The sequence below is a fragment of the Camelus ferus genome, chromosome 9 (assembly GCF_009834535.1).
Source record: "Camelus ferus isolate YT-003-E chromosome 9, BCGSAC_Cfer_1.0, whole genome shotgun sequence".
In the NCBI taxonomy this organism is placed as follows: domain Eukaryota; kingdom Metazoa; phylum Chordata; class Mammalia; order Artiodactyla; family Camelidae; genus Camelus; species Camelus ferus.
The window spans coordinates 78,298,135-78,323,100 of NC_045704.1; the positions used below are offsets into that span (position 1 = coordinate 78,298,135).

The window sequence follows — 24,966 nt, forward strand, 5'->3', positions numbered from 1 at the left end:
ACTGATTTCCAATGCCTGGAACAGCTTCTGGCCCAGAGTAGGCACTCAAGAAATATTTGCTAAATGAACAAATGACTTAGTAATGGGATGCTGAGATGGTTTTTTTCATGTCTCTCACCCCACCCCATCAGCATCTCCCTCGTTTTGGAATGACTGAGTTCAGCCAGCCTGAAGAATAGAAACTGGGGGAGAGACATCAAGGGAGTTTGCTGGGACACAACCAGATAGGGCTTTAAAACTATTCATTACAGTCAGTTTTTTAATATCCTCGCTGTGTGTCTTCCTTCCTCACTCCAGCTGCTGCGCAGTCCTAGGTCTTCTCTTTCCAGTCACGTTTAGGAGATTTCTTTTTCGCTGCAGCAAAATTGAAGGCCAGTTAAATGCAGACATCAAGTCCAAGGGGTAGAGGGGCTGGACACAAAATAGGTATCAGCAAATGTGTGTTTCTGGCTACAGTCCAGGATGCTATCCACCTCTTTTGCATGTTAATACAGGCCAGAGATCATCGTCATGTCATTTTGGTGTTCTGACCTCATCAATGATGAGACTTTTGCTTATAAGAATCCCTCGAATTCACAATAACCTTTCCTTGGATCACCCCTGGGCCCCTTTCTTATTTCTCCCAGTAGAGTCAAGTAATGCCTGATCTGGAAATCAGATGGTGCACAGGTGTCCAGGGCAGGTGTGTCAATCACCTTGTATTTCTGCTTTAAAATCCTTCTTATGTGATCCAGATGGACATGGAAGCTGCCTAAAACTGTTAAAAGAAAGAAAGAAAAGAAAGAAAAAGAAAAAAAAAAAAGGATTAATCCAAAATGTAGAAAAAGTCTGGACATAAAAACAAATGAATCTGGACATTGCTCTTGGGATGAGGCCAGTCAACCCAGGCTGGTGCCTAATGTTTTGTACTGGGCAGCTTCTCAATCACTTAGCAAACAGGTTCTCAGAGGCAGGCACTGTGGGAGCCATCAAGATGAAAAAACAGTGTGGTCTGGAAGAGCTCAGGGTCAGAGAGGGGAGATAAGACATAAAAAGGGCAAAGTCAACTTGCAACGAGTGAAACAACGGTAGAACCAGGAGGGAGTCACAAGGTGGGACAGTTCCTATATGCCCCCAGGACAACGATGAGCCACGGCTTTAACCTTTCGGGGCCACCTGCCCCACACCCCTAAAAGGGCCAGGGCTACGGTTTCCTTCCACCCAGACCAGGAGCTGCTTCTCTGCCCAAGGCCACCGGGTCCCCTATTCCACCGCGGGGGTTTCAGTGACTGTGACAGAGGCTGCAAGCATCAAGTTCACAGGGATCTTGGGCCTGGTGGGGGCTAAGTGGTCAGGAGGCCCCAACACAGTGTCTGGGTCAGGAGTGGGCAGCCTCCTCCTAGCGACACCATCTCTTCACTCTTTCTTCCCCGGCCTCCAGTTAGCCGCAAATAGCAACAACGCGATCAGCTTGGTGGGGAGGGGCCAAAGGGAGCAGCCAGAAGAAGGCGACAGAGGTTAGAGGTCAGGGGTCGAGAGCGCTTCGGTGTCACCAGGACTACAATGGGAGGAGCTGCAAGCTCGAGGGAGGCGGGGGGTGCGGGGGTGGGGGGATGGCGGCGGAGGCGCGCAAGAGCGGCGCGCGGGCGGCGAGGGGGTTGCGCGCCTGGCTCTGCTCGGCTCCGCGGAGACAGGCAGAGCTCAGCCGCCGGGGCCCTGCAGCGAGCCGCGCCGCGCCCCGCCCACCCCGCCCCGCGGAGGACGCGCCCGGGCGAGGCGGGGCCGGGAGGAAAAGGCGCCAGCGGAGAGTGGCGTCCGCTGCCAACGCCGGAGAGAGAAGGGGAACCCCCTGAGCCGCAGCCCACCCGCGTGGAGGCGCCCCTTCCCTTAGGCCACCTCTCGACCGCCCCCTGCAGCGGGCCAAGGCCGGCGCCCCGCCCGGAGATGGGCAGACGCGTGGATGGCGTGGCTCCCAGCGCTGCCAGATCGCAGGAGCCCGGCGCCGGGGCGCTGCGCTGAGGATCCCGCTCCGCGCTGCCTAGGAAGCCTGCAGGTGTCCTTGGCCGCTCGGCCACCGCCCGGGAGACTCCTTCGCCAGTACCCAGAGCCCTGCTCCCGGGAGCTGCCCCGCCCCCCAAGCTTGGCGCCGCGCAGGACGCCCCGTCTGAGGCCCCCCCGCCCCAGTACGGCCCCCGCAGCGCAGCGCCCAGCCCAGCGCAGCTCCTCGCCGCTGCCGCGCCGCGGACGCAGGACCGGAGGCTCTCTCCTGCGGGCGCGCTTGTTTTCCTTCTGCCGCCTCGCCCTGCGCAGCACCCGCCCGCCAGAACGCCGCGCTCCGCTCGGCCCCGCCCGCCATCCGTGCCCTGCGCTGGATTTATGAATGGGGGGAAGAGGCCACATGCCGCCGCCGACGCCTCGTGTTGACCGCACGCAGCCCGGGCCCGCGGAGCTCCGGCTGCCGTGAGAGCGTCGGCCCGGCCCCGGCAGCCGCTCGGAGGACTTGTTGCTGCTGCGCTGCCGCCGCCGCCGCGGGGAAGCCGGCCGCTCCCGGGGCTCGGCGCGGACTGGGAGCCGGAGGGTGGCCAGTGTGAGTGTGAGCGCGTGCGCGCCCTGGATCCTCGCAGTGCGCCTGGACTGTGCGCTTCCCTGTCTTTAGGGAGGTGAAGGGGGTGTGTGTCCCGGGCCTCGAGCGTCTGAGTGTCCAGTCCTAGCGGGGAAGCGCGTGGGTGCTTGCCCCTGCCTCCCTGGGCGCCTCGCTTGGGTCCTCGGCTCTGCTTTCCCCCTCCTGCCTGTCTCCCTAAACCCCAACCACCTGTGCACCCGAGAAATCCAACTCCTCCCGCTCGGCGCCCCAGGGGGGAGGCAGGGGCAGGGCCAAGCCGCAGAGGGGGCCGCAGCCGCCTCCTGCCTCCTTGTCGTCTCCTCCCCCTCCCCCGTCTGACGCTGCCTCCTCGGGAAGGGTGTTTGGAGGGCAGCGGCCGCCCCAAGCCGAAGCCCCGCAGCGCTTCTTATGATCAGCTCGGTGTGTGTCTCCTCCTACCGCGGGCGCAAGTCGGGGAACAAGCCTCCGTCCAAAACATGTCTGAAGGAGGAGATGGCCAAGGGCGAGGCGTCGGAGAAGATCATCATCAACGTGGGTGGCACGCGACATGAGACCTACCGCAGCACCCTGAGAACCCTACCGGGCACCCGCCTCGCCTGGCTGGCGGATCCCGACGGCGGGGGCCGGCCCGAGTCCGATGGCGGCGGTGCAGGCAGCAGCGGCAGCAACAGCGGCGGGGGCTGCGAGTTCTTCTTCGACCGGCACCCGGGCGTCTTTGCTTACGTGCTCAACTACTACCGCACCGGCAAGCTGCACTGCCCGGCCGACGTGTGCGGGCCTCTCTTCGAAGAGGAGCTCACCTTCTGGGGCATCGACGAGACTGACGTGGAGCCCTGTTGCTGGATGACCTACCGGCAGCACCGTGACGCCGAGGAGGCGCTCGACATCTTCGAGAGCCCTGACGGAGGTGGCGGGGGCCCGGGGCCCGGCGACGAGGCCGGCGACGATGAGCGGGATCTGGCCCTGCAGCGCCTGGGGCCCCACGAGGGAGGCGCGGGCCCCGGCGCTGGGTCCGGGAGCTGCCGAGGCTGGCAACCCCGCATGTGGGCGCTCTTCGAGGATCCTTACTCCTCCCGGGCTGCCAGGGTGAGTGGCAGGAGCCTGGGTCTCCTCTCGGACCTAGACTGACTGACTTTACCACCGCCTCCTTCCCAATTCCCCCTGCCTTCCATGGGCCCCCAGGGGAATCATACCCCCCCACCCGCCCCTGCACGCTTCATCAGGAGATTGCACGCACTTGACTTACTACTTGGACCTAATCCCAGCTCCTGCTTTTAAGACATCCCCTCTCAGTGAGTGGGGTGCCTTTAGCTGAGCTCCTCCACCCCCTTCTTTCTGCACAGGCGGTGGAATGGTAGAAACATCTACCCCCTATTCCTCTGAAGGACAGAGTCCTGGAGAGCTGAAATGAGGCCTTATGCTGCGGTTAGGTCGGGTTTGGGGGAGAAAACTAGTGTAAGTGCCTACTCTAGTGGGTCATTGGGTTTGCTGCTTCCTTGATCCCACCTTGTTGAAATCCCCCTAGCAGCTCAGTGTGCCAAGAACTGAGTTTTAGAGAAGGGAACAGAGGCTTCAGCCTCTTCAGCCACCATGACAGGCAGAGCTGGGACCAGAACCCAGGTCTCTTGCCCAGGTTTGGGAGAGGCCTTCTTTTTCCCAGGGATAAAATTCAAGATGCCTGCCCCTGAGGCTTCCAGGACTCCTGGGTTGTCCTGGCCTCAGCTGGGCTGGGGGGAGAGTCAGACAGGAAGAGCCTAATATTCCGGGCCCTTCCGGCTTCCACAGCCAGTGGCCAGCCACAGGCTGCCTGGGGATGATCCTAGATTTGTTGCTGCTGCTTTCTTCGTGCTGCAGCACAAATTGGCTTCCCAGAAAGCCCTGGTTCAGGTTACTGCTTGAAATAGGTGTATGGGTATGGATGGGGGAAGAGGTAAAGGTTGATTTATGCAATATTTAGTCCCTTCCCACTACCCCCTCCCCAAGTCAATCCAGTTTTCCCTAACCCCCTTAAGTGGAAGGGGGCAGTGGGGGAGATAGGTTTGAGCATCTGAAAAAAAAAAAAAAAACAACCAAAAAAAACCCCTGAAGGATGATTTAGATTCTTTAAAAAAGAGAACCCTGGGGGTTGGTGTCTAATCTCATGGCTGGCAGCCCAAAACCATGGCTGGAAACCTGACTGGGGTCTGTCTGGGAGACAGGAAAGAGCAGTGTGATGTGTTGGGTCTGGGGACCGCCTCCCGCTGTGGAAGCTGGTAGTTACCTCTGGTATCCAAGTCATCACGTTAATGAGTCTCAGAGCCCTGCCATCCTCTCCAGCACCTCCTGGGCTGGGCTTCCACGCAGTCATGGAAGGAAAAGTTCCACTCCCCTCCCACCAACCCCCTAGGGGAGGGTAGGAGATTGGGAAGTAGGGCTGCAGGGAGGGGCCAGGCTGGCATAAATGCTTGACCAGGGTATATGCATCTCCTTCCTGGAAGGGGAGGGAGGAACAGAGGGCCCAGAGACTGAGGCATACCCAACCCAGGGCAGCCACCGTAAGGCAGGGAGCTTTTTCGGGACTGGGAGCAAAGCTAGGGTGATACCTCTGTGTCTTCTCCCACAGCCCTGGGACTGTCTCAGAAGGTGAGGGCAAAGTGAGGCCCTGGCCTGGGTCAGCTGTGAGTTTCCCGGGCTTCTCACACAGTTCTCTAACCGTGCCAGTGTCCGCTCTTGGCTGTGTGCACTGAGGGGAGACAAGTGCAGGTCATTCAGGCTCTTTCAAAGTTGGGGATTGGGGGAGGAGGCGGATTTAACTCGATGGAGATGGGGAAAGAGGGCAAGCCAGGGAAGGCAGGAATGAGACAAGGTGGTTAGGGGCCCTATATCTGAGCATTCTGGAGTCTCTTTGTACTTTTCACCTACTTGGTTTCTTCCCTCTTGGATTCCAAAGGGCTAGACCGTCAGAGAGTGTTTTCTCCTCAGCTCTCTGCAGAGGGATCCAGCCAGGAGCTCTGCAGGTAAGCTCAGAGCCTGGTCGGCCCCTCGAAGTCCTCCAGGAGCCCAAGATACTTGGCCCTTTGGATGTGGAATCACAGCAGCCAGGGCATTCCAGTTGAAGTCAGAAGTTTGGGGCTGGGCAGGGTAAATTCTTCCCATTGAAGTAACAACGAAACCAGGATTCCGAGATGTTAAGCATCTTGTCACAACACTTAACTAATAACAGAGCCGGCAAACCATCCCGAGCTGCCCACCTTCTGGGGGTTAATACTGATGTGCACAGCTGGATGGAGCTTTGGTGGCCCTCACGCCAGAAGGGGACCTGCCTCCTGCTAACGATCACAGGCAAAGGCAAGCCTTCAGCTGTTCCTGGGACACACAAGTGAGAATACAAAATTTAAAAAATCAATAACTACTGTTTACTGCAGTAATCGCTAATCCTCCCAGTAAACTTACAATGGGGGTATTATCCCCATTTAAAAGACTGAGGCTGTGAGAGGGTAAACAGCTTGCCTGAGGTCACACAGCTAGAGAGTGGTGACTCAGAGCCAGGGCTCTGACTCCCCGGCTCTTGCTCTTCGGATGCTAACCTGTTCTTTCTACTGAATGAGGCTGTTTTTGAGGTGGAGAGGTGGCTCATTTCTTTTTTTCCCCCTTAACGGAGGTACTGGGGACTGAACCCAGGACAGTGTGCATGCCAAACATGTGCTCTCCCACTGAGTTTATACCCTGTCCCTCTGGTGGCTCGTTTCTTACTCTGGTCTACGAGGTGTTCTGAGGTTCTGTGCCTCCCATGGATGACATCAGAAAACCCAAGGGCGGATGGGGACATCAGAAGGGACACTTACTCTGTTACGCCCTCAGGCCTGAGGGTCTGAAGTGCAGGGGTTCTGGGGCTGTGCCCTCCTTGCTGTGTTTACCCTAGGCCAGTAATCCCTCCCCACCCCCATACCTAGCACTGTCCCCTGGGTCTGTGTGCACACCTTCCCTCCCTCCCTTGGGGCCTCCTCCTGCTGCCTCCCTGGAGGGGGCCCGCAGCACTGCGGGTGCTCACTGAGGGCCAGGAAGGGCAGAGGAGCAGTGCGCTGCCCTGGGCATCTCTTCGCATACAGCAGCTGGTCATTTGAGTAGTGCGTTATGACAGGAGCCAAACTGATACTAACAGAAAGTGAACTGAGCTGATGATGGGAGCCTGTTGCCTAGCTACTGGCCTGGCCCGCAGAGCCATTCCCATTAGGGGAGGCCCCGCCTTGGGGTGCTCACCCCTGCTCCTTCACTGTGGCTGGGCCCATGGACTGCTGCTGCTGTGGTTCTGTTTCTGTAGCCTGACCTGGGAGCAAGCACGAGGGGCAGACTGGCCTTGTCCCCATCTGCCCACTGCGCGTGGGCCCAGGCAAAGTCAGGGCTCAGCAACAGCGAAGGTGGCTTCCCGGACTGAAGACCAGTCGAGGTTTGGGCAGCATCCTGAGCTCTAGAATCAGGCCTTCCTCCTGAGGGCAGACAGGAGGCCTGATGAATGGGCCCTGGGACACTCGCCTCCCTCACCCTCAGTCTCCAGAGGTCCCAGGGACTGAGCTGGCTTTAGCCCAGTTTTCAGCTCTATTAAGGATGGTAGTCCTCCTTTGGCTAAATCAGTACCTGGACTGAGTTTTCTCATGATGTTTCCCTTCTGAGTAGAGGAAGTGATCCCACAGGATCCCTCTGCCCCAGGAAGGCAGCTGGAGCTGGAGTTTCGCAGTTGATTGGGCATTCACTCTCAAGTGCTGTTGCCTGCGCTTTTTTCTAATCTCTGACCCATGGGAGGCAGGGATTATTAACCTCAGTTTACAGAGGAGACAGAGGCCTTGCTCAGGGTCACACAGCTGGTAATAGAACTAGAATCCAAGCCCAGATCTTGTGCATCCATGTCTGTGTGGTACCGTCGCTTCAGCTGTCTCCTGTGGCTTCTGCCTGGAATGGCCTCTGACTTCAGGACTGCGGGGGCTGAGGGGGGGCTTCTCGCTCTCTGCCCAGCTCTTCCTTCACTTCTTCAAAACTAAAGCCCCCGTCTCCTTGCCCCCCAGAATTGCTTACACCGGAGCCTGCTTGCTCTGTATTTCCCCCACTGTGAGGCTCTCGTAGGACAAAAGGAAAGGAGGCTTGGCTGTGAGAGGAGACTAGGTGTCCCCTGGCCCAGGCAGAGGACTGAAACTGAGGCCTTCTAGGAAGGAAATGCCAAGCTCTCTGCCTGCTCACTCCTTCTGAAGGTCCCAGCTTCTCCAGCCTGGGTGTTTGGGACAAGCCTGTCCGTGAGTGAGGGCCAGGATTCGTGGTCCTGCGCCCTCTGGGTGAGAAAGGGCCAGGAACCTGAGCCCAGGAGGCTGGGTGCCCTGGCTTCTGCAGCAGCAGGGCAGTGCCAGCATGCCCTCGGGCCTCTCCGCCACCTCCTTCCTGGGAGCAGGAGCAATGTCAGGCCAAGGGCTGCAGGCCTCCCCCTGACCCTGCCCTGAGGCAGCCTCTCAGTCTCCTCCCGGATTTGTTTTCTGTTTTCCTCTCTTGTTCTGAACAGACCAACATTTGTCTCCGAACATCTTGTCTCTGGATGATGAGGTGTTTCTGTTTGTCACCGTTTGGGGTAGGGTGTAAATGGGGGGAGGGATAAAATAAACCTGGACTATTTTGGAGAGTTGGGGGAAGAGCAGGCAGGAGCAGAGTCAGGCAGCTGGGCCTTGGGAATGGGGAGCGCCCAGAGCCCTCATCTCTGCCCATGGTCAGTGTCGGCCTGGGATGCTGGGCATCAGGGCACTCATGCGATCTTTGTTCCTGGGCAGCCAGCCTGCCACGACCTGGCCCAGCTCCCTGCTGGGGTTCTTTTTGGGCTGGGTGAAGGTTACCAGCCCCTGGCAGGAGTCCCCATCAGGCAGAAGGCTTGGCCCACCCTGGAGAGCCGCAAAGTCTGAGAGCCCCAGTGCCTGGGGGACTCCAGGGCGGGCATCCCTTTGTCACCTCTAGTCCCAGGTTGTGGGGCTGATGATCTGCTCTTGTGACAGGCTCCCTAGGACCAGGAGAGGGAGCAGGCAGTTCACCTTGGCTTCTGTCATTCAGAAAACATTTATTGAGCACTGACTACATGCCAGCCACTAGGCTGGTCTCTATAAATATCAAGATGAGTTAGAGGTGGTCCCTGCTCCTGAAGAGAGCAAAGTCAGGTGGAGTAGGTGGCAGTCGGGGAAAATTGGGTGACAAGAAAGAGTAATAAGATAGGGTGACAAGATAGGTCATGAGACGTGCCACAGTAGTCTTAAAAAATAAAGTTCAATAGGAGATGAGAAGGGGAAGAGAGTGATAAAGCCCACCTCTGTATGGGACGAGGGGTTTTCTTTTTTGGAAGAGGGGGTTGGTATGCCAGGAAGCTTCAAGGAGGAAATAGAAATTATGCTGGGTAGGCCCTACTAGATAATGACTTCGCTCCCTCAAATAATTTTTAGGAGGCAGGTTATAAATAAATACATAAATAAATAAATATTTAATGTGGGTAGTGCTTAACCATACAGAGTTAGGGAAGAAGGGAATTTTCCTTGCCAGGGGACCAGTCCGAGCAGAGATAGGACAGCATGGGACATGAATGGGCAACAACCAGGAATTGCATTTGGCTGGATAAGTTCTTGGCTAGTGATCTGGGCTGGACTGAATTCCTTCTGGGCCTGGGACTTGTGGGCTTGAGGCAGTCCAGTAGCCCTGAGAGGCCCAAGAGGGTCCTGGCTCAGGATGAAAGGTCCAGGGCCAGGTTCTCCCAAGAGGGGAGAGGAGCGGTGGCCCCTCAGCTGGGACCAGGGCATCACAGTACAAGCCCTTGCCCGGGAGCCCAGGGACAGCTCAGAGATGCCTTGCCTGGCAGACTCCCTCTCCTTTCCTGCCTCTCAGCCCCCGGGGCTGCCCACTCCCTTTCCAGCACCGCCTGGGCACTAGGATCTCGCTTCCCCAGAAGGCTCAGCTCCTCATCCCATCCCCTCAGATCTTCCTCTGCAAGAGTCTTTGGCTGTGTTCTCAAATTTCTCTTCTCCTACACTTCATCCTTAATATAGGTTTTTGGGCATGAGTCTTCTTGTGTTTATCTGTCCATCTGTCTCCTTGGCCCTTCCTCCTTGGGCTCCCCTCCCCTGCTGATTGTATTCAGTTCCCAGTGACTGGTGTCTGTCACCTCCTTCCCACCCCCCCCAACCCAGCCTGTGCCAGATTTCTGAGACACTCTAGGCTCTGTGCTGAGTTTTACAAATATCATTTCTTTTAATCCTCAGGACAACCCTAAGGTAGGGGCTATTCTCATCCCCTCAACACATCAAGCATGCTATAGCCTTGGCCTTTGCACTGCCTATTCCTGCTGCCTCTGGAGTTCCTCTGCATCTTCACAGAACTCACTCCCTCACTCCTTCAGGTCTCTGCTTAGATGTCACCTTGGCATTGAGGCCCTGCTTGACCACGCAATTTGAAATAGCTCCCTCACCTCACACTTCTTAACCCGCTTTTCTCTTTGTTTTTCTCCCTAATGCTTATGCCATCTGACATAATGTATATTTTACTTGTTTATTTGCTGACAGTCCCCTTCTACCGGAAGGTAGGGTCTAAGGGACAGGGGTGTTTTGTTTCCTGCTATTCTGCAGCACCCAGAACAGTGTCTGGCACATAGTAGGTGCTAAGTTTTCCATTTTATGAACAAAGATCCTAAGGCTCAGAGAGGTTAAGAAACTTGCCCAAGGTCTCCTGGGCAGTAAGTAGCAGAGCCCGATTCGTACCCAAAAGTGTGATATACATTTCTGCCAAAGACAGTCAGAAAGATGAGCTCGGTGAAGGAGACTGGCCACAGGGCTGGTCCGCTGGCTGAAACATCTGGGGACAGGTGACTCATACAGCCAGCCAGTATGAGGGGCCCAAGGGAGCAGGAAGCTCAAATGAGCAGCGCTCTCCTTCCCAGAGGCCAGGAACCTCCTGTCCAGGGTGGTGAGACCCTTCTGCATCCTCCCAGCCGGAAGGAGAGGAGCTGCTGCTGGCCAGAGCAGTTCACACCAGCGGTTTTCCCCTTGGACAGTTTTGACTTCCGGCAGAATCCATGCCCTGTGTCCTCACACAGTGGAAAGAACAGGCAGCTTCTGCCATGGGAACCAGGCAAGTCACTTCTCCCCAGGCCTCAGTTCCGTCATCTGTAAGACAGCAGAAAGGGAGTTGAACTTGATGACCTTCCAAGTCTGTGATATTTTGGGCTCCAGATCCAGCTTACCCTCAGAAGCTGCGTGCGGGTGTTCACAGAGGTCCGCTCGCCTCCTCAGCTCTGTCATCATTTATTGAGCACTTACTGTGCGCCAGGCACTTACCATATAGAAACTCTAATCCTACAGTAGCACTACTAGGGGGCACTAGCACTGTCCCGTTTTGTAGCAAGGAAACAGGCACAGAGCGCACCCTTTCCCTGGGTGAATGGAGGTGCCAGAAGGAGGCACCCAGGCAGTCTGACCCCAGGGCGCTGTTGCTCTCCTTTGGCCTCCCTGTGGCCACACCGCCCATGTGTGACATGGCCAATGGGACGAGCTCTGATGAGCACTGCCATCTGCGCAGGATGGCCCAGGTGGGGGCTGAATAGGAGGCTCAAGTGTGAGGCCTTGACCTCTAAGCAGGGCGGGGTCACTGCAGCTGCCGCTTCCTCCCTGGTCCGTTTACATCCCAGTCAAGGATTATAAGAGGGAAAGTAATGTCCCTGCCACTAGAAGGAAAAGGTCTGGTGAAAGGCACTGAGTGCAACAGAGCCACCACTTACAGAATAATTTGGGCCTTGAAGGGAGACATGTAAACTTGGGACCCACTGGGGACAGCCTGCCAGAGCACAGGTCCCTGCATCTACCATGGCTTGGCCTCAGGTCTGCCTGTGTCCTCGGGGAGTAAGGGTTTCCTGGGGCCTGCACTGCCAGCCCTGGCGGGACCACAAGGGAGGCTGAGACCCCATCTAGGTTTCATCGAAGAGGAGTGGATTGTCCCTACCTATTTGGTGGGAGGGGCCAAGAGGAAAGATCTCTGAGCTGGGAGTCAGGAGACCTGGCCTCAGTTTGATCCTGAGCGAGTCATTTGCCTCCTCTTGTGCCTCTGTTGCCCCTGAGAGATGGGCACATCTGGCTTTCAGTTATATGTCCTCAACCTCTGAGAGGGTGACGGTGAGGGGTTGAAGTAAATAGATGGGATGGTTCTGGGTTAAAAAAAAAAAGTGACACTGCAGGAATTCAGGGGGTCGTTCCCTAATGCAGGAGGGGTCGTTTGCACTCATTGGGCCTGCTGCAGGAGCCTGTGGGGTGGAGTTGAGGAACACACCTTGGCCCGGTGGGTGAGAGAATGGCCCTGGCCACGCAGCCCTCCCTCCCCCTCCTCCTCTCCGAATCCTTTGCTCAGCCCCTTGGTAGCTCTTCCTGAACTTGTTTTTCCAAATCACTAATTAACTTCACGCTGGGCTCCCAGGTGGATCAACTCTCCTGGCTAACTTTTCTACAGAGAGAGCAAGCTTCTGCTTCCCAGGCTTCCTGGCAGAGCTGAGATGTGCTGACCAACCCCCTCTGCTTCCGGGCTCGGGGTTCCGACATCACCACAGCCACTGGACAGGCACCGCTACCAGCTCGTCTCTGGATGGCCGTGGAGAGCCCATAGGCTAGAGCGCTTGCCTAATGCTCATATCAGCCTGTATTGTCTTGACAGCCCATGTCTCAGGGGAAGAAAAGTGAAACCAGAAAAGGAACTTGAAATTCACCTTCACGGGGGAGAAGCAGGCAGGAGAGGCTCCAGTCAAAGCTGTCAAGTGGGAATGTGTGTCTGGTCTCCTACCCTGCTTCTCCTAACTTGCTGTATCTGATCAACCTGCTCATGTTCAAGTGTAAATAAGATAAACCTTAGTGTGTGGCGTCTGTCCCAAGCTAAACGTACCCATTCCTAAGGATGAAATAGTCATCAGGGAGCTGGCTGGGAGCAGTATTGATAATTCAGAGAATTTCCTGGGTCTATGAATTGACCCTGCCTCCGAGGTATGAAGAGAAGGTTCAGCCCCTGAAGTTAAACAGTGCCTGACTTGAAGTTTGATTTTCACTTGTTCCAGACTGTGTGACCTTAGGCAAGCATATAACCTCTCTGATCCTCAGTTCCTCCTTTAGAGAATGGGCTGATGAGGCCTACCTCACAGGGAGAACTAAAGGTAATAACACATACAAAATGCCCAAGTGTGCCAGGCACAGAATAGACAGCTAGTGAATGTTCATCCCAAAGTTCCCTCCTCAGACTTGCTCCTGCTCCAGAAGCCCTTGGAAGTGCTAATTCTTGCTTCATTTTTCCGGATGCCCCATATTCTCCATTGGGGTTTTGCCATACTCAGAACAATGTGTGCCCACCCACCCCACCCCTCTAGGTGCAGACTCCCAGGGAAGAAAGCCTTTCTGAGAGGTATCACTAGGTGGGGGCAGTGCCATAGCCAGGTGGAGATCAGAGTGGGGCAGGTGTGGGGATTGCCAAGTGGTCATGAGGCCAAAGTCCTCCCTCATCTACCTATTTAAGCTCAGCCCTCTGCTCAGGGAGGAAGCCCACTCCCACCCACCAATCAGGACAGGCAGCAGCAGGGAGCGTGGACCCCAGCAACGGGTACCCTGACAGTGGTAAATGGCATCGCATGAATAGCAGATGAAGGCTCCGTAATTGGTGTTATTACACATGCATTTCATCTCCATTCATAATGATTGGACACTTAAACCCAGCCGTTTCTCTGCTGAGAGCCGCTGTCATCATTCTAGCCGAGATCCCAGCAGCTGTTTGGATTAACTGCTGTCACGCTCTGATCCCAGTGGGTGCAGTTTATTTTTTGTTGGCGCTCAGTGTCCCAGGAAATGTCAGTTCTCGGGAAGTGAAGTATTCTGGGCAGACCATCTCGTCTCCTTCCATGGAGCGTGTTTTCTTCCTTCTTTTGCTTCTCACTGTCTGGGTAGTGAGCTGGGACATCCTAGGGTGAGAGACAGGAGAGAGGGGCTGGGATTTGGGGCTTGAGGAGGTAGGTCATGGCTGGAGCTTAATAGGCAGAAAGCCAACCCCCTGCCTCCAGGCATGTCCCGCAGTGCAGTGGCCCTCACAGCTTAGTGTGTATCAGAATTACCAGGAAGGACTGTTGAAAGTTTGCTGGGCCCCCTCCCCCAGCAATTCTCATTCAGTAGCTTTGGATGGGGCCTGAGGATTTGCATTTCTAACTAGTTCCCGGTTGATGCTGCTGGTCCCTGCTCTCACTTTGAGGAACACTGCCTTAAAGCCTGCTTACTCCAGGTATGGTCTGTGGACAAGCAGCCTCACCTGAGAACTTGTAAGAAATGCAGAATCACAGGCCCTGCCCCAGACCTCCTGAGTCAGAATGGGATTTTAATAAGTTTCCTAGATGATTTAAGCAACCTTTACAATTTGAGAAGCCTCAAAGCATGATTAGGTTAGAGGTGGGCAGCCCTGTTCTCTGTTCAGTTCCTTCCAGCCAAGAGCAGCCTCTCACTTCTGTGCATGTAACAAGGATTGGGAGGTATTGCCTTAAAGCAAGCAAGCAGATGGATAAAGACCCTCTGAGGAAGGAATTCCAGCCCCTGACTGTTCACCTTAATCCCATCTTGTGCCATCTAACACACTGCCTGGTGACCCCCTCCCCCTCACTCCACAAGCACAGGGCCCTGTCCCTGCTTAGGGCATCCACCCCTTCTGACCTCACTCTCCTACCCACCCATAGGTGGTGGCCTTTGCCTCTCTCTTCTTCATCCTGGTCTCCATCACCACATTCTGCCTGGAGACCCACGAGGCCTTCAACATCGACCGCAACGTGACGGAGATCCACCGAGTGGGGAATACCACCAGCGTGCGCTTCCGGCGGGAGGTGGAGACGGAGCCCATTCTGACCTACATCGAGGGCGTGTGTGTGCTGTGGTTCACGCTGGAGTTCCTAGTGCGCATCGTGTGCTGCCCCGACACGCTGGACTTCGTCAAGAACCTGCTCAACATCATTGACTTTGTGGCCATTCTGCCCTTCTACCTGGAGGTGGGGCTGAGCGGCCTGTCGTCCAAGGCGGCGCGCGATGTGCTGGGCTTCCTGCGCGTCGTGCGCTTTGTGCGCATCCTGCGCATCTTCAAGCTAACGCGCCATTTCGTGGGGCTGCGGGTGCTGGGCCACACCCTGCGCGCCAGCACCAATGAGTTCCTGCTGCTTATCATCTTCCTGGCCCTGGGCGTGCTTATCTTTGCCACCATGATCTACTATGCTGAGCGCATTGGCGCCAGGCCTTCCGACCCTCGGGGCAATGACCACACGGACTTCAAGAACATCCCCATCGGCTTTTGGTGGGCTGTGGTCACCATGACGACGCTGGGCTACGGGGACATGTGCCCCAAGACGTGGTCCGGCATGCTGGTGGGGGCGCTGTGTGCACTGGCGGGCGTGCTCACCATTGCCATGCCTGTGCCTGTCATTGTCAACAACTTCGGCATGTACTACTCCCTGGCCATGGCCAAGCAGAAGCTGCCCAAGAAACGGAAGAAGCACGTGCCTCGGCCGCCCCAGCTGGAGTCTCCCATTTACTGCAAGTCGCAGGAGACCTCACCCAGGGACAGCACCTACAGTGATGCCAGCCCCCCGACCCCAGAAGAGGGCGTGGTTGAGAGGAAACGGGCAGGTGAGATTGGGGGTCAGGAGGGAAAGCCACCTCTCCCCTAGTGGCCAGGGAAGTTCCCAGGTGAAACTCAGCCCTTGGAATTTGGGACTGTGCTTTTATTGCTCTGGACTTCCCTAAGTATAAGGTGTGTCTTTACAAGAGCACAGTATTGAGGCTAAATCTCTATGCTCTGATTCTCTGATAGCTTCCTGAGCATCAGGCTCTGTGGAGTGAGTGTCCCACTGAATCTAGGCTGCTACGGGCAGTGCGTGGGGCTGTAAATTGGAAGTCTGGGTTTCTAATCCCTCCTTGGCCAGTGCACCTTGCGCTCTGAGGCCAGTCACTCACCCTCTCTGGGCATAGCTTCCTTACCTGTAAAATCAGAATGATATCAATAACTTACCACCCAGACTTTGACGAGACCCAAGCGAATGATGGATGTGAGAGCACTTTGAGAAGCTAAAACCACTTTACAAATATCAAGCACTGTCATTGTTAGCTGGAGAGCAGGGCAGCTGTTCTTCTGAGGCCCATCAACACATGACTCATTTTTTTCCAAACGTTTGAATCTAATGTCTCTTGGCCTAATAATTGGGATAACGTAATGGCAGTGGGAGGCTGCCTTCTGTTTGGCACAAGCTAGATTGAGTCCTGGGCTCGGGGTTTAACATGGGATGGAAGGAGGCCAAGAGGGAGCAGTCTGGACAGTGTTGGGAGGGGGGAAAGGAAAGGTGGAAGAAACTGGTACCTGCAGCCTGGAAGAGGAGGGCCTGCAGGTCTGAATCTTGCCCTTCAAGGATGGGAAGGGCCATCCCAGGAAAGCTTGCTTCTACCTGAGTCAGGAGGTAAAAGGAAATTGGCTTCACCCACAGCAACGTGGAGTTAGGTTGGAGAGCAGGAGCCCAACTATTAGGTACGGGCTCCTGAGGGAGGTATGAGATTCCTAGTAGGCGGGGGCCATTGGATGCCAGGCCACTAGGAAGCTGTGGGTGGGCCAGGAGACTAAGGTAGCAGATCCTGGCTAGGCTCCGGGGGCAAAGTGGTACTCGTCCTTGCGGGGAGGTGCCTGATTCGGGACATTCATCTGTGGCTTGGTGGTGGTGCCCATCAGCCGCTCATTCCCTGGGGTCATTCAGGGGTCCGGGTCTTCCAGAGACCTTGATGGGACAGCACCCATCAGGCTCCCCTCCTCTCCTCGACCAAAGTGGTACCCCCTTTCCCAATCCCTGAACATAAATCTCCCAGCCAGTACCCCGGGGAATTTCAGCTCTACCCTGAGGTCCATTCAGGGCTCAAAGGGTAACAGAATCTCAAAATGTACAAGTCCCTAGCTGGCTCCTCAGTGTGCACTTACCTGTGGTCCCATCAGTCATACCTTAGCCTGACCCTAAATGCTTAGCCAGGGTAACGGCATTCCTGGCCACTGCCTTCAGAACAAGTGACCCTCCTTCAGATCTAAGGGCTCAGCTTCACCTGTGCTGCTGCCTGCCTGACAGAGCAGGGATTGGGGCTCAGCCCACAGCAGAGGGAGCTGGATTGGAGCCTCTGTTCCTCAGGGTTGTCCCCAGACACAGGTGAGCCCTGAGACCCAAGGGCTCTGAATCCTTCGGGCATCAACTCCAGCTTGGATGCCTGGTGAACAAGAGTAAATGCCTTCAGGTAGTCCAGGGAGACAGCTGTGGAAGCCATTCTATCAGTTTAACCCTGGCAGTGCCACCTCTCACCCCAGCAAGCCAAGCATTCTCCTAGGGAATACAGACTCATCCAAGTGTCAGCCTGAGTCAGACCCATGGAGGAAGCAGACTCTGCTGCCCTCCTTGGGCTGATCTCACAGGGCCAATTTGGGGAGTCCCTGCTTAGGGTATTGGTGGTCCCATCTATGGGAAAGACTCTCGACCAAGGCTGAGAGAGAAGCCAGCATCCTGTACCCGGCCCCCAGGACCAGGCTCACTCCCTGGCTCTGGTGACACTCTCCCCTCGGTTTGAGGAAGTAATGCCTCAGGTCTGGGATCTAGGAGACCCCAGGCGACTCCATGCGGAAGGCCCAGGCAGCCCTCATTCGGCCTCCTTTCTGTCTGCCCTCTTTAGACTCCAAGCAGAACGGCGATGCCAACGCGGTGCTGTCAGATGAGGAGGGAGCCGGCCTCACCCAGCCCCTGGCCTCTGCCCCCACCCCCGAGGAGCGCCGGGCCCTGCGACGCTCTGGCACCCGAGACAGAAACAAGAAGGCAGCTGCCTGCTTCCTGCTCAGCGCTGGGGACTATGCCTGTGCCGATGGTAGTGTCCGGAAAGGTATGGCTCCCCAGGCCGGGCAGGGGGACAGCCCCCGTGGAGCTGAGTCTCCCCCATGTCCCCCACAGAGCTTGAGGCCCCCTCCTCCTCTGAGGCCATGGCCACCATCTCCTCTGCCTTGGACGCATGCCCGCTTTTAGGATGATATTCCAGTCCTTGGATTAGAAAGGCCTGTGGCACCCCCAGAAGGTGCACAGAGGACCCCTGTCCAGGTGCCCACAGGGAAGACAAGTGCTGGAGGGCAATGGGACCCCAGATCTGGGCTCCTGCCCACCTCCCTCCATTTTATCACCTCCTCTTTCTCTGGTTCCTGCTGTGACCTTCAGGCCTGGCTCCACAGGGTCATTGCCAGCCTTCCCCTCGGCCTTCCTTAAGCACAGCTCAGGCTTCCCCTGAGTAAGTAGTCCCAGGAGATGCTGACACCACTCAGGAGTCAGGATAAGAATGTGATGCTGGTGTGAGGTCTTCAGAGAGCTTGGCACAGGCCCCACGTCCTCCATCCTGCACTGAGAGCCCAGAAGGGGCTGACCCAGCTCTGCAAGCCCCTGGGATATGACTGGCCACTCCAGAGAGATCCAGAAGGTGCCAGGTTGGTGGTGGTGGGCAAGGAGAGTAGGTTTCCTCTGAGGTGTGTTCTGAAGGATTTGGAGAGTTTAAGGGAAGGCTGAAATTCCATCAGCAGGCCCCATGTCGAAGTTGGGCAGTGGAGCTATTGATTCCCAGCCTGAAAAAGTAGGACTGAAATGATCAGAGATGGTTGAGGGCCAGTGCTTGGCTGAGAACCAGGGGTCTCAAGACCAGATGCTCCTTCTGCCCAGCTCCTGACCACTTCCTTATCTTTCTTGTCCTCTCTCTGTGACATAAGCTCTCTATAAACAACCTGCCTATTGTCTGGATAAACTCCAACTCTCCCTGCAAAAAAGCTCTTCCCTGGGTTCACAGGCCACTTCTTAACAAGCCTTCTTTCAGTCCACCACCCCCGACAACTTCCCACTGTCTCCCAACCCCAGACCCAACCCAGGTTGAGTGAGGCAGGGACAGTGGCTGCTGTAGGAATAGCTTGTGATGCCTCTGTTCCCCCAAGGATCCTGCCCAGCCCAGGCAGCCTCCAGGGACACCTTCCCAGGCCCTTTCCCTAGCCTGCTCAGTGCCACTGTCCTCAGGGGATCCACAGGGCACCCTAACCAAGCCCTGAGGGGTATGTGTCCAGCTTTGCTGGGTGTGTCTCCTATGGGTGGCAGAAGCAGGAGCAACAATCTGGAACCTGGAGATGGCTGGTTTAGACCAGCTAAAGGGCTGCAGATGGACAGCGTTCAGACCACTTACACACTGTCCTGTGTTCTTCTGGTCACCCCTGGCTCTGTGCAGCCCAATTTTTGGGTTCTGGGTGTGTCTGTCCCTCCTGCCTCTGACCCCAAACATGCTGTGGCTTCAGCTGTGTCCTGGTTCATACCCGGAGCCTTGCTCTGGCTGGAGCATGCTAAGTGGATGGTGTAGAAGGTTGGGTGGAGTGGACCCCACCTGCCACGTAGGACTTGAGCACAAAGAACTGAGTGTTGAGCACCCCTGTTTTCATCCAGCACAGTGATGGGCTCAGTGGAAGTAGCAGCGTGGAGGAGGCTAGGAAGGTACAAGTCAGAGGAGGGACCATGAGGTCCTGGGGAGCAGGTCACACCTAGGGAAGGGGCTGCGTGTGTGGGGCCCAGGAGCCTGCATCCCACCAGCGTATCCCTCTGGGTGCTTGTGGGGCCCAGCTGCTCTATTTTCAAGATGCCTCCACACTGCTTCTTGGCAACAAGCATGTAGCTCAGCCAATTAGAGTGACCTTCGAGAGGGAACAGGTGGGTTGCTGGGAAACAGGCCCTGCTAAGCAAGCGTGGCAATTAGCATCGCCAAACTCCCAGTGCTCACTCGGCACCTTTCCCCGTACTAGACCATGCTGTACTTCTCTGCACTCAGGCTATATCCAGGACCAGGAGTGAGTGGGCCCGGGCCTCCTCTGGCCACTGGCACAGATGCCATCATTAGCCTGTAGCTGTCCATGTGACAGAGTGTGACCTCTCGATCCCCCGGGAGGAAAGTGGTGGGTGCCAATGAGAGCTTCTTCGGGTTGAGAAAGGAGGGTGTGGAGGGATGTGGGGACTTCATGCACCTGGAGGGAAACTTACCTGGGGACAATGACAGGGCAAAGGTCAGCTGGGTCTGGGGCCCCTAGGGTCCATCCAGAGACCAGAGAGAATCAGGGAGCCTTTCCCAGGTGGACCACCCCCCTGCACCCAGCCCTGGGGCTGCTCGCCCTGCGGGGTCCCCAGAACATGGATCCCATGGAGTGTCTCGGACAAGGAGCTGCGCCCCTCTGACCCATGTGCCTTTTCTTCACCAAGGCTGTGGAAAGTCCCGGAGTCTAAACAACATAGCAGGAACGGCTGGAACCAGTCTGGGGCTGTCTCCACTGGCATCGCGATACAGTTCACCCTATCCTCCAAGAAAGCTCCTGCTCTCCCACCCCTTCCACCCGCTCCCCAGTCCACCCCCTGGCCACTCAGCCCAGTAGTTGCACCCGCGGCTTGCCCCGCCTCCGGGCGCATGCGCACAAACAGGCACACGCACACGCCTCCAGTTCTCATTCCTGCTGGGCCCAGCACTACCCGCAGACTTGGGGCCCGTGGTTCTGAGGAGGATGCAGGAGCATTCAGGCCCCCAAGCCCCTCCTCCACAGCACCCAGATCCCCAGAATGTTCAGCTCTGGAGTCTACTCCCAGGTCTTCTACCCGACTCGCTCCCATTCTGAGCCGAAGGTGCCGTCATCCCCAGGACTGTGTCTCTGGGCCCTGCCTTCCCCTCGGGGTCCCACCTTAATCACAGCAAATGCATTTCCACTCCTCGGGGCCTTCAGCCAGTAACCAAACAGCCCGTTACTGAATATCTCTGTCTGTCTGTCTGTCTTTCCATCCCACACCCAGACCCGTGAGGAATAAGGCTGTCCCCTGGGGCATCTCTGCTGGAGTGTAGTGGCTTGACTCCTCAGGGGAGCAGTGCCACCTCGTGTTCTCCAGCCCTGGTGTGGGGTGCAGGTGGGGGTTGCTAGAGTCATAGCCCCAGGATTGGCTGCCTAGGCTCGGGAATGCCCTCCTTTTGGAGTGGTACCCAGCAGCGGAGCCCGGCAGCCCATCTGCACCCTGAGCTGCAGCATCGCTCACCACGCTGCTTCCTCTGCTTCCCCGACAGTTCTTCCTCTCCCGCTCCCTCCAACTCCCAGCCCTGCCTCTGAGTCACCTGCCACTCCCACCCAGCCTCTGCGCTCAGTATCGCTGCCAGAACCGGAGACTCATCTAATTTCTATAATTAAGTGTATTCATTTACCTAACGAGCCTGGGAGCACAACAGGTTTGTGAGTCATTGAGTGAGCAGGGGTGCACCCTGAGCAGGGGCAGCTGAGGGGAAGTGTGGGGACAGAAGCCATCCTGCCTGCACCTCCTCCTGCACCAGTCCCCTGCCACGCCCAGGGCGGGCCCAGCCTGGGGGAGGTGGGGGGGGGCCCTCCCCATCGCACCAGCCAGGCTCTCCAGGACCTCCTCAGCCCCAGAAACTCGGAACACTCCAGCCAAGACATTTCCTGTTTCACCTGATGGGAATTAGACCTGACAGCAGAGCCGTGTGCCTGGCAATTTTTAGAGTCAGATTATGCAACTTTGTTGAGGGAATGACTAAGTAAGGTCCATATCTGCTCCTTCCAGGATGGGCAAAGATAGGTAAGGCCAGACAGCATTCTGGGACTCGGCAGGAGGATGGAGACTCTGGAGGCCACCCTCATGTGTGAACTGGGTAGAAAGGTCAGCTGATTTCATGGGTTGGGGGCTGTGAAAAGCCTATTCCAGGAGCCTCCTCGTTGCAGTGCCTTCTTCAGCCTTGGGCAGACACAGGAATGGCCCTTCCAGAAAAGTCTGTTCAAGGTGGGTGTTAGGCTACCCCAGCCTTGCTGTGGTCTGTGGGGCCTGCTTCTGGCTTGCTCTCAGAATGAAGTGTTCCCCTGAGAGCTGCGAAGAGACAGGGACGTCTGTGCCACTGCCCCTCAGGAGGGGACACAGGGAAAGGGAAGCTCTGTGGGGCAGATGGAGAGCAGGGGACCTCCTCCCCCCTCAGCCCAGTCTGAGGGCCCAGCTTCTCCTCCTGCCCCCGCTGGCCTCCCTGGCTCTGACGTGGACATGATGAGCTAGGTGACCGGTTTAGCTGTTTTCTCCCCTGACGTGCCTTTCTGGTTCAGGGAACCGAGGCGGCTATTTCTGTGGCAGCCCTCAAGTTGTCAGGAGCCCAAGTTTCCACGGCACCCACCGCCTCCTTCCCTCTCTTCCTCCCACAGGAATGGGCATGCTCACGGCACCCCCACGGTGGGCACAGATGTCCCTGGGCGACATGTGGCAGGAGTGCCTTGGGAAGTGGGCTCCCACATGCCCCTCCTAGCTCTCTGGCTTCTGTAGGGTTGACACAGGACCACGCTGATGGAAGAGCTGAGCAGGCTGCCTGCCCCAGCTCCCGCTCAGGGCCCTGGGAAAAGGCAGAGCGAGTCCTGGAGTTTCCCGAGCCACACTGTGCACCAGGCCCTGCCGGGGGAGGCGGCTGCCTGCACGGGCCTCAGGCTTGTCCAGGCCTTGGGCCTCCCTCCTCGGGAGAAGGCTCTCCTCCCGCCCACAACCTGAGAGCACAGTTTGCTTTACCTTGCGTCCGGGTGTGGACCTGTACCCATTACTTTGGCTTCTAAAGGCCTTTCCCTCACAGCTGGGGTCCAGCCCTTCCCTGTGAAGCAGGAAGCGGCCCAGGTAGGAGTTGTTACCCCTCCAGCGTGTACCAGGGCTGCTGACAACCTAGAGGCCACTTCTCAGCCCCCCAGGGCTTCCGAGAAGGGTGGCTGGGAGCTGGAGCCAGAGGGGAAGGTGCCTGTTCAGCCTGGAGCCCGGGCTGCATGGGAGTCAGAGGGGAGGCTGCATAACAGCCCAGGAGCCCAGGGCCGCCCTTCCTGGGAGAGGAGGGCCTCCTCTGTCCTGGCCAGAGTATCAGCCTCCGCAGTGCCTGCCCTACCCGTCCCCAGCTGGGAAGGGAGGGGAAAGGAAGGCCCAGGCCACTGCCGTCCCAGGCTGAGGAGGAGATGCTCAGAAGGGCTCACTGAGGGGTTGGGTTCCTTGCCTTCTCTCCTGAGAGGAGCACGTTTGTCCTCCCTGACCCCCTTCAGCCTTCAGCCTCCAGCTGCTGGGACTCTGTGCCTGCCAGATTGAGGAAGGGGGCAGGGCATAACATGGCAGCACACTCAGGAGCCTTTCTCCCAGCCCCCTGGGACAATGGTCTAGCCCCAGGTGGTGATGGCAGATGGGGCTATGTCAGGGGGAGCACAAGCTGGGCAGGCAGCAGCCCAGGCGATGGCCTGTGGGCTGTGAGCCCTGCCAGGAACCTCCCCCACTGCCTCCGTGCCAGGCGGCAGGGCTGCTGTCCCTCTCCCCACTGCACTGCAGCTTTGAGGACCTGAGGGTTCATGGTTCCTGGAGCTCATTACGTGAACCGGCCTGGAGATAAGCTGTAACGTCACCAATGAGTCACTTCGGCCCAGCACTGGGTCAGCAGAGGGGTGGTGAAGGGCTCACCCCTTCCCTCCCTATCCCCGCTCTTCCTGGCCTCTTAGCCCTGGGCTCCAGGCCTTCCAGCTCCGCTCCTGGCCTGTTCCTTAGCCCACAGCCTGTGGGTCAGCAGCTGCCTTCCTTTTAACATCTCATTCTTTGTTTCTCCCTTTCTTTTGCTGAACTCCTTACCCCGCCCCACCCCTGAGAAGGCAATGTTGAGCCGAAAGTGTGCGTCCCAGTGTCTCACACCTGTGCTCTTTAAACACAGAGACCTGCCAAGACGCCCTCTCGTCCAACTATGCCCAGGCTGAAGTCCTCACCCTCTCTTAAAGCGGCACCAACGTGAGAGAGAGACAGACAGACAGACAGAAAGCCAGAGGCTTAGGGCAACTCTGGAAGCCAGGCAAGAATCTTTCGCTGGGAAAGACTCAGATATCCTTGTTTGCACAGGACTGATGGAAAACCTCCCATGTGACCCCTGGGGCCCAGAGCCATCGGGTCTGATGTTCTGTTCTGTTGTACATTGACGAGATATATATGCACATATAGTATCTATATTCATACATACTATACTCTTGTGTGTCGTGCACGTGCTCTTGGTGGTCTGTCTTTGTTAGGCTTTGTCTCCCCAAGCCCTGGCCCCACCCCGTGCCTCCTTCCTCCCCCTTCACTGATTCCTTGTTTCTGCTGAATGTGTGTGTGGAATGTCCCAGGAAAAGTGCACCTGGTACTGCCGGTCCAGCCGGGTGGTCCCAGGCTAGCCTCTCCCTCTTGGGAGCGTTTCCCCGGTGGTCTGGTAGCCTAGGGGAGGCCAGATCGCCACCCCCTACCCAGGGTCACTGCTCCACTAGCCCCGCCCCACCCCAGATTGGGGCTCTACCTCCCACCCCATGCCCCAGTTGTTGGGGGACTTCCTGGGGCTCTTCTGCAGCTGCTTCTACTCCTTCCTCCACCTTCCCCGTGTCCTTGACTGAGTTGGGGGTTGTCTTTTTTTTATTTCCCTGGTTTTCTGTTCTGTCTCCTTCGTCCGTTTGTTTCCAAGGATGCTGTTGGGCGGATGGGCAGGGAAGGGGTCTGTCTGCCCATCTGGCTCAGGGGTCTGAGAAGGGGAAGCCGTGGGTGAGCGGAGACCAGTTGCAATACTGTACTTCCTGGCCGGTGGCCAGAGGATGCGTGCAATAGCAGAGGCCAGGTGCCCCCTTCGACCTTGGCCTCTGCCCCTGCCTCGGCCCTCCCTCCCCACTCCCGGCCCACCCTGCCCCTCCCTGGTGTTGGTTGTCCTTTTCTAGAGCCGTCCCCTTGTGTGTCTGAGGCATGCCTAGGCTGGGCCCTGCAGCCCTGTCCTCATGCCTTCAACTGTCATGCTGTGCTCAAGCCCCAATAAAGACATCTGGAGCGTCCTGCTGTGCCCGCTGTGTGAATGACTGCCTTCGCCTCTCCTTTCTGGGTCTGTGGGGACCTCCCCAGGCTTCCCCCGACACCGAAGAAATGCAACACATTCCTCTCTTAACCCTGCCCCCACCAATGCAGACCAGCCCCTGCGCTTAGAGCCAGACACAAATGCTTGGAGGGGAAAAGTGCTCTGCCCAAGCTCACGCCAAGAGGACTGACCTGGCCCCTGGGCTCCCAGGCAGCCCTCTGGTCTCCACTGCTGCCGCCGGGCCCCCGCCCTAACGGACATGAAAGGAGAGATTCGTTCATGTAGGGAGTTCCGCGGTGTTCCTGCTGTTTTGCAGGGAGCCTCCCCTCCTCCCTGAAGTTGCACCAGTTCTATGTGGGCTGAGGCCCTGGGGCTGCCGGAATCTTTGTGATGAGCGGACGGCTGACAAACTGAGGC

General features: G+C 57.1%; 1 protein-coding gene across 3 annotated transcripts; it reads left to right on the forward strand.

The window, feature by feature from the left end:
- Positions 1 to 1,594: 1,594 nt before the first annotated feature.
- KCNC4 (potassium voltage-gated channel subfamily C member 4) lies at positions 1,595 to 24,663 on the forward strand. 3 transcript variants are annotated; one of them, XM_032487297.1, is made up of 4 exons: positions 1,595 to 3,667; positions 14,313 to 15,249; positions 17,317 to 17,520; positions 19,905 to 22,042. In XM_032487297.1, the coding sequence occupies exons 1-4, from the start codon at positions 2,990 to 2,992 to the stop codon at positions 20,072 to 20,074; spliced, it is 1,989 nt and encodes a 662-aa protein (XP_032343188.1). In that variant the 5' UTR covers positions 1,595 to 2,989; the 3' UTR covers positions 20,075 to 22,042. The 3 variants fall into 3 exon arrangements, with proteins under 3 accessions (XP_032343188.1, XP_032343190.1, XP_032343189.1); XM_032487299.1 differs by lacking the exon at positions 19,905 to 22,042 and adding an exon at positions 23,336 to 24,663 and having other exon boundaries at positions 1,596 to 3,667; XM_032487298.1 differs by lacking the exon at positions 19,905 to 22,042 and adding an exon at positions 23,398 to 24,662 and having other exon boundaries at positions 1,599 to 3,667.
- The last annotated feature ends 303 nt before the right edge of the window (positions 24,664 to 24,966 follow it).

Excerpts from the sequence above, each read along its gene's own strand:
- KCNC4 (XM_032487297.1), top strand. The coding sequence starts at position 2,990 with ATGATCAGCTCGGTGTGTGTCTCCTCCTACCGCGGGCGCAAGTCGGGG. Across the intron at positions 3,668-14,312 it reads ACTCCTCCCGGGCTGCCAGG|GTGGTGGCCTTTGCCTCTCT; the intron begins GTGAGTGGCAGG and ends ACCCACCCATAG. Across the intron at positions 17,521-19,904 it reads CGATGGTAGTGTCCGGAAAG|GCTGTGGAAAGTCCCGGAGT; the intron begins GTATGGCTCCCC and ends TTCTTCACCAAG.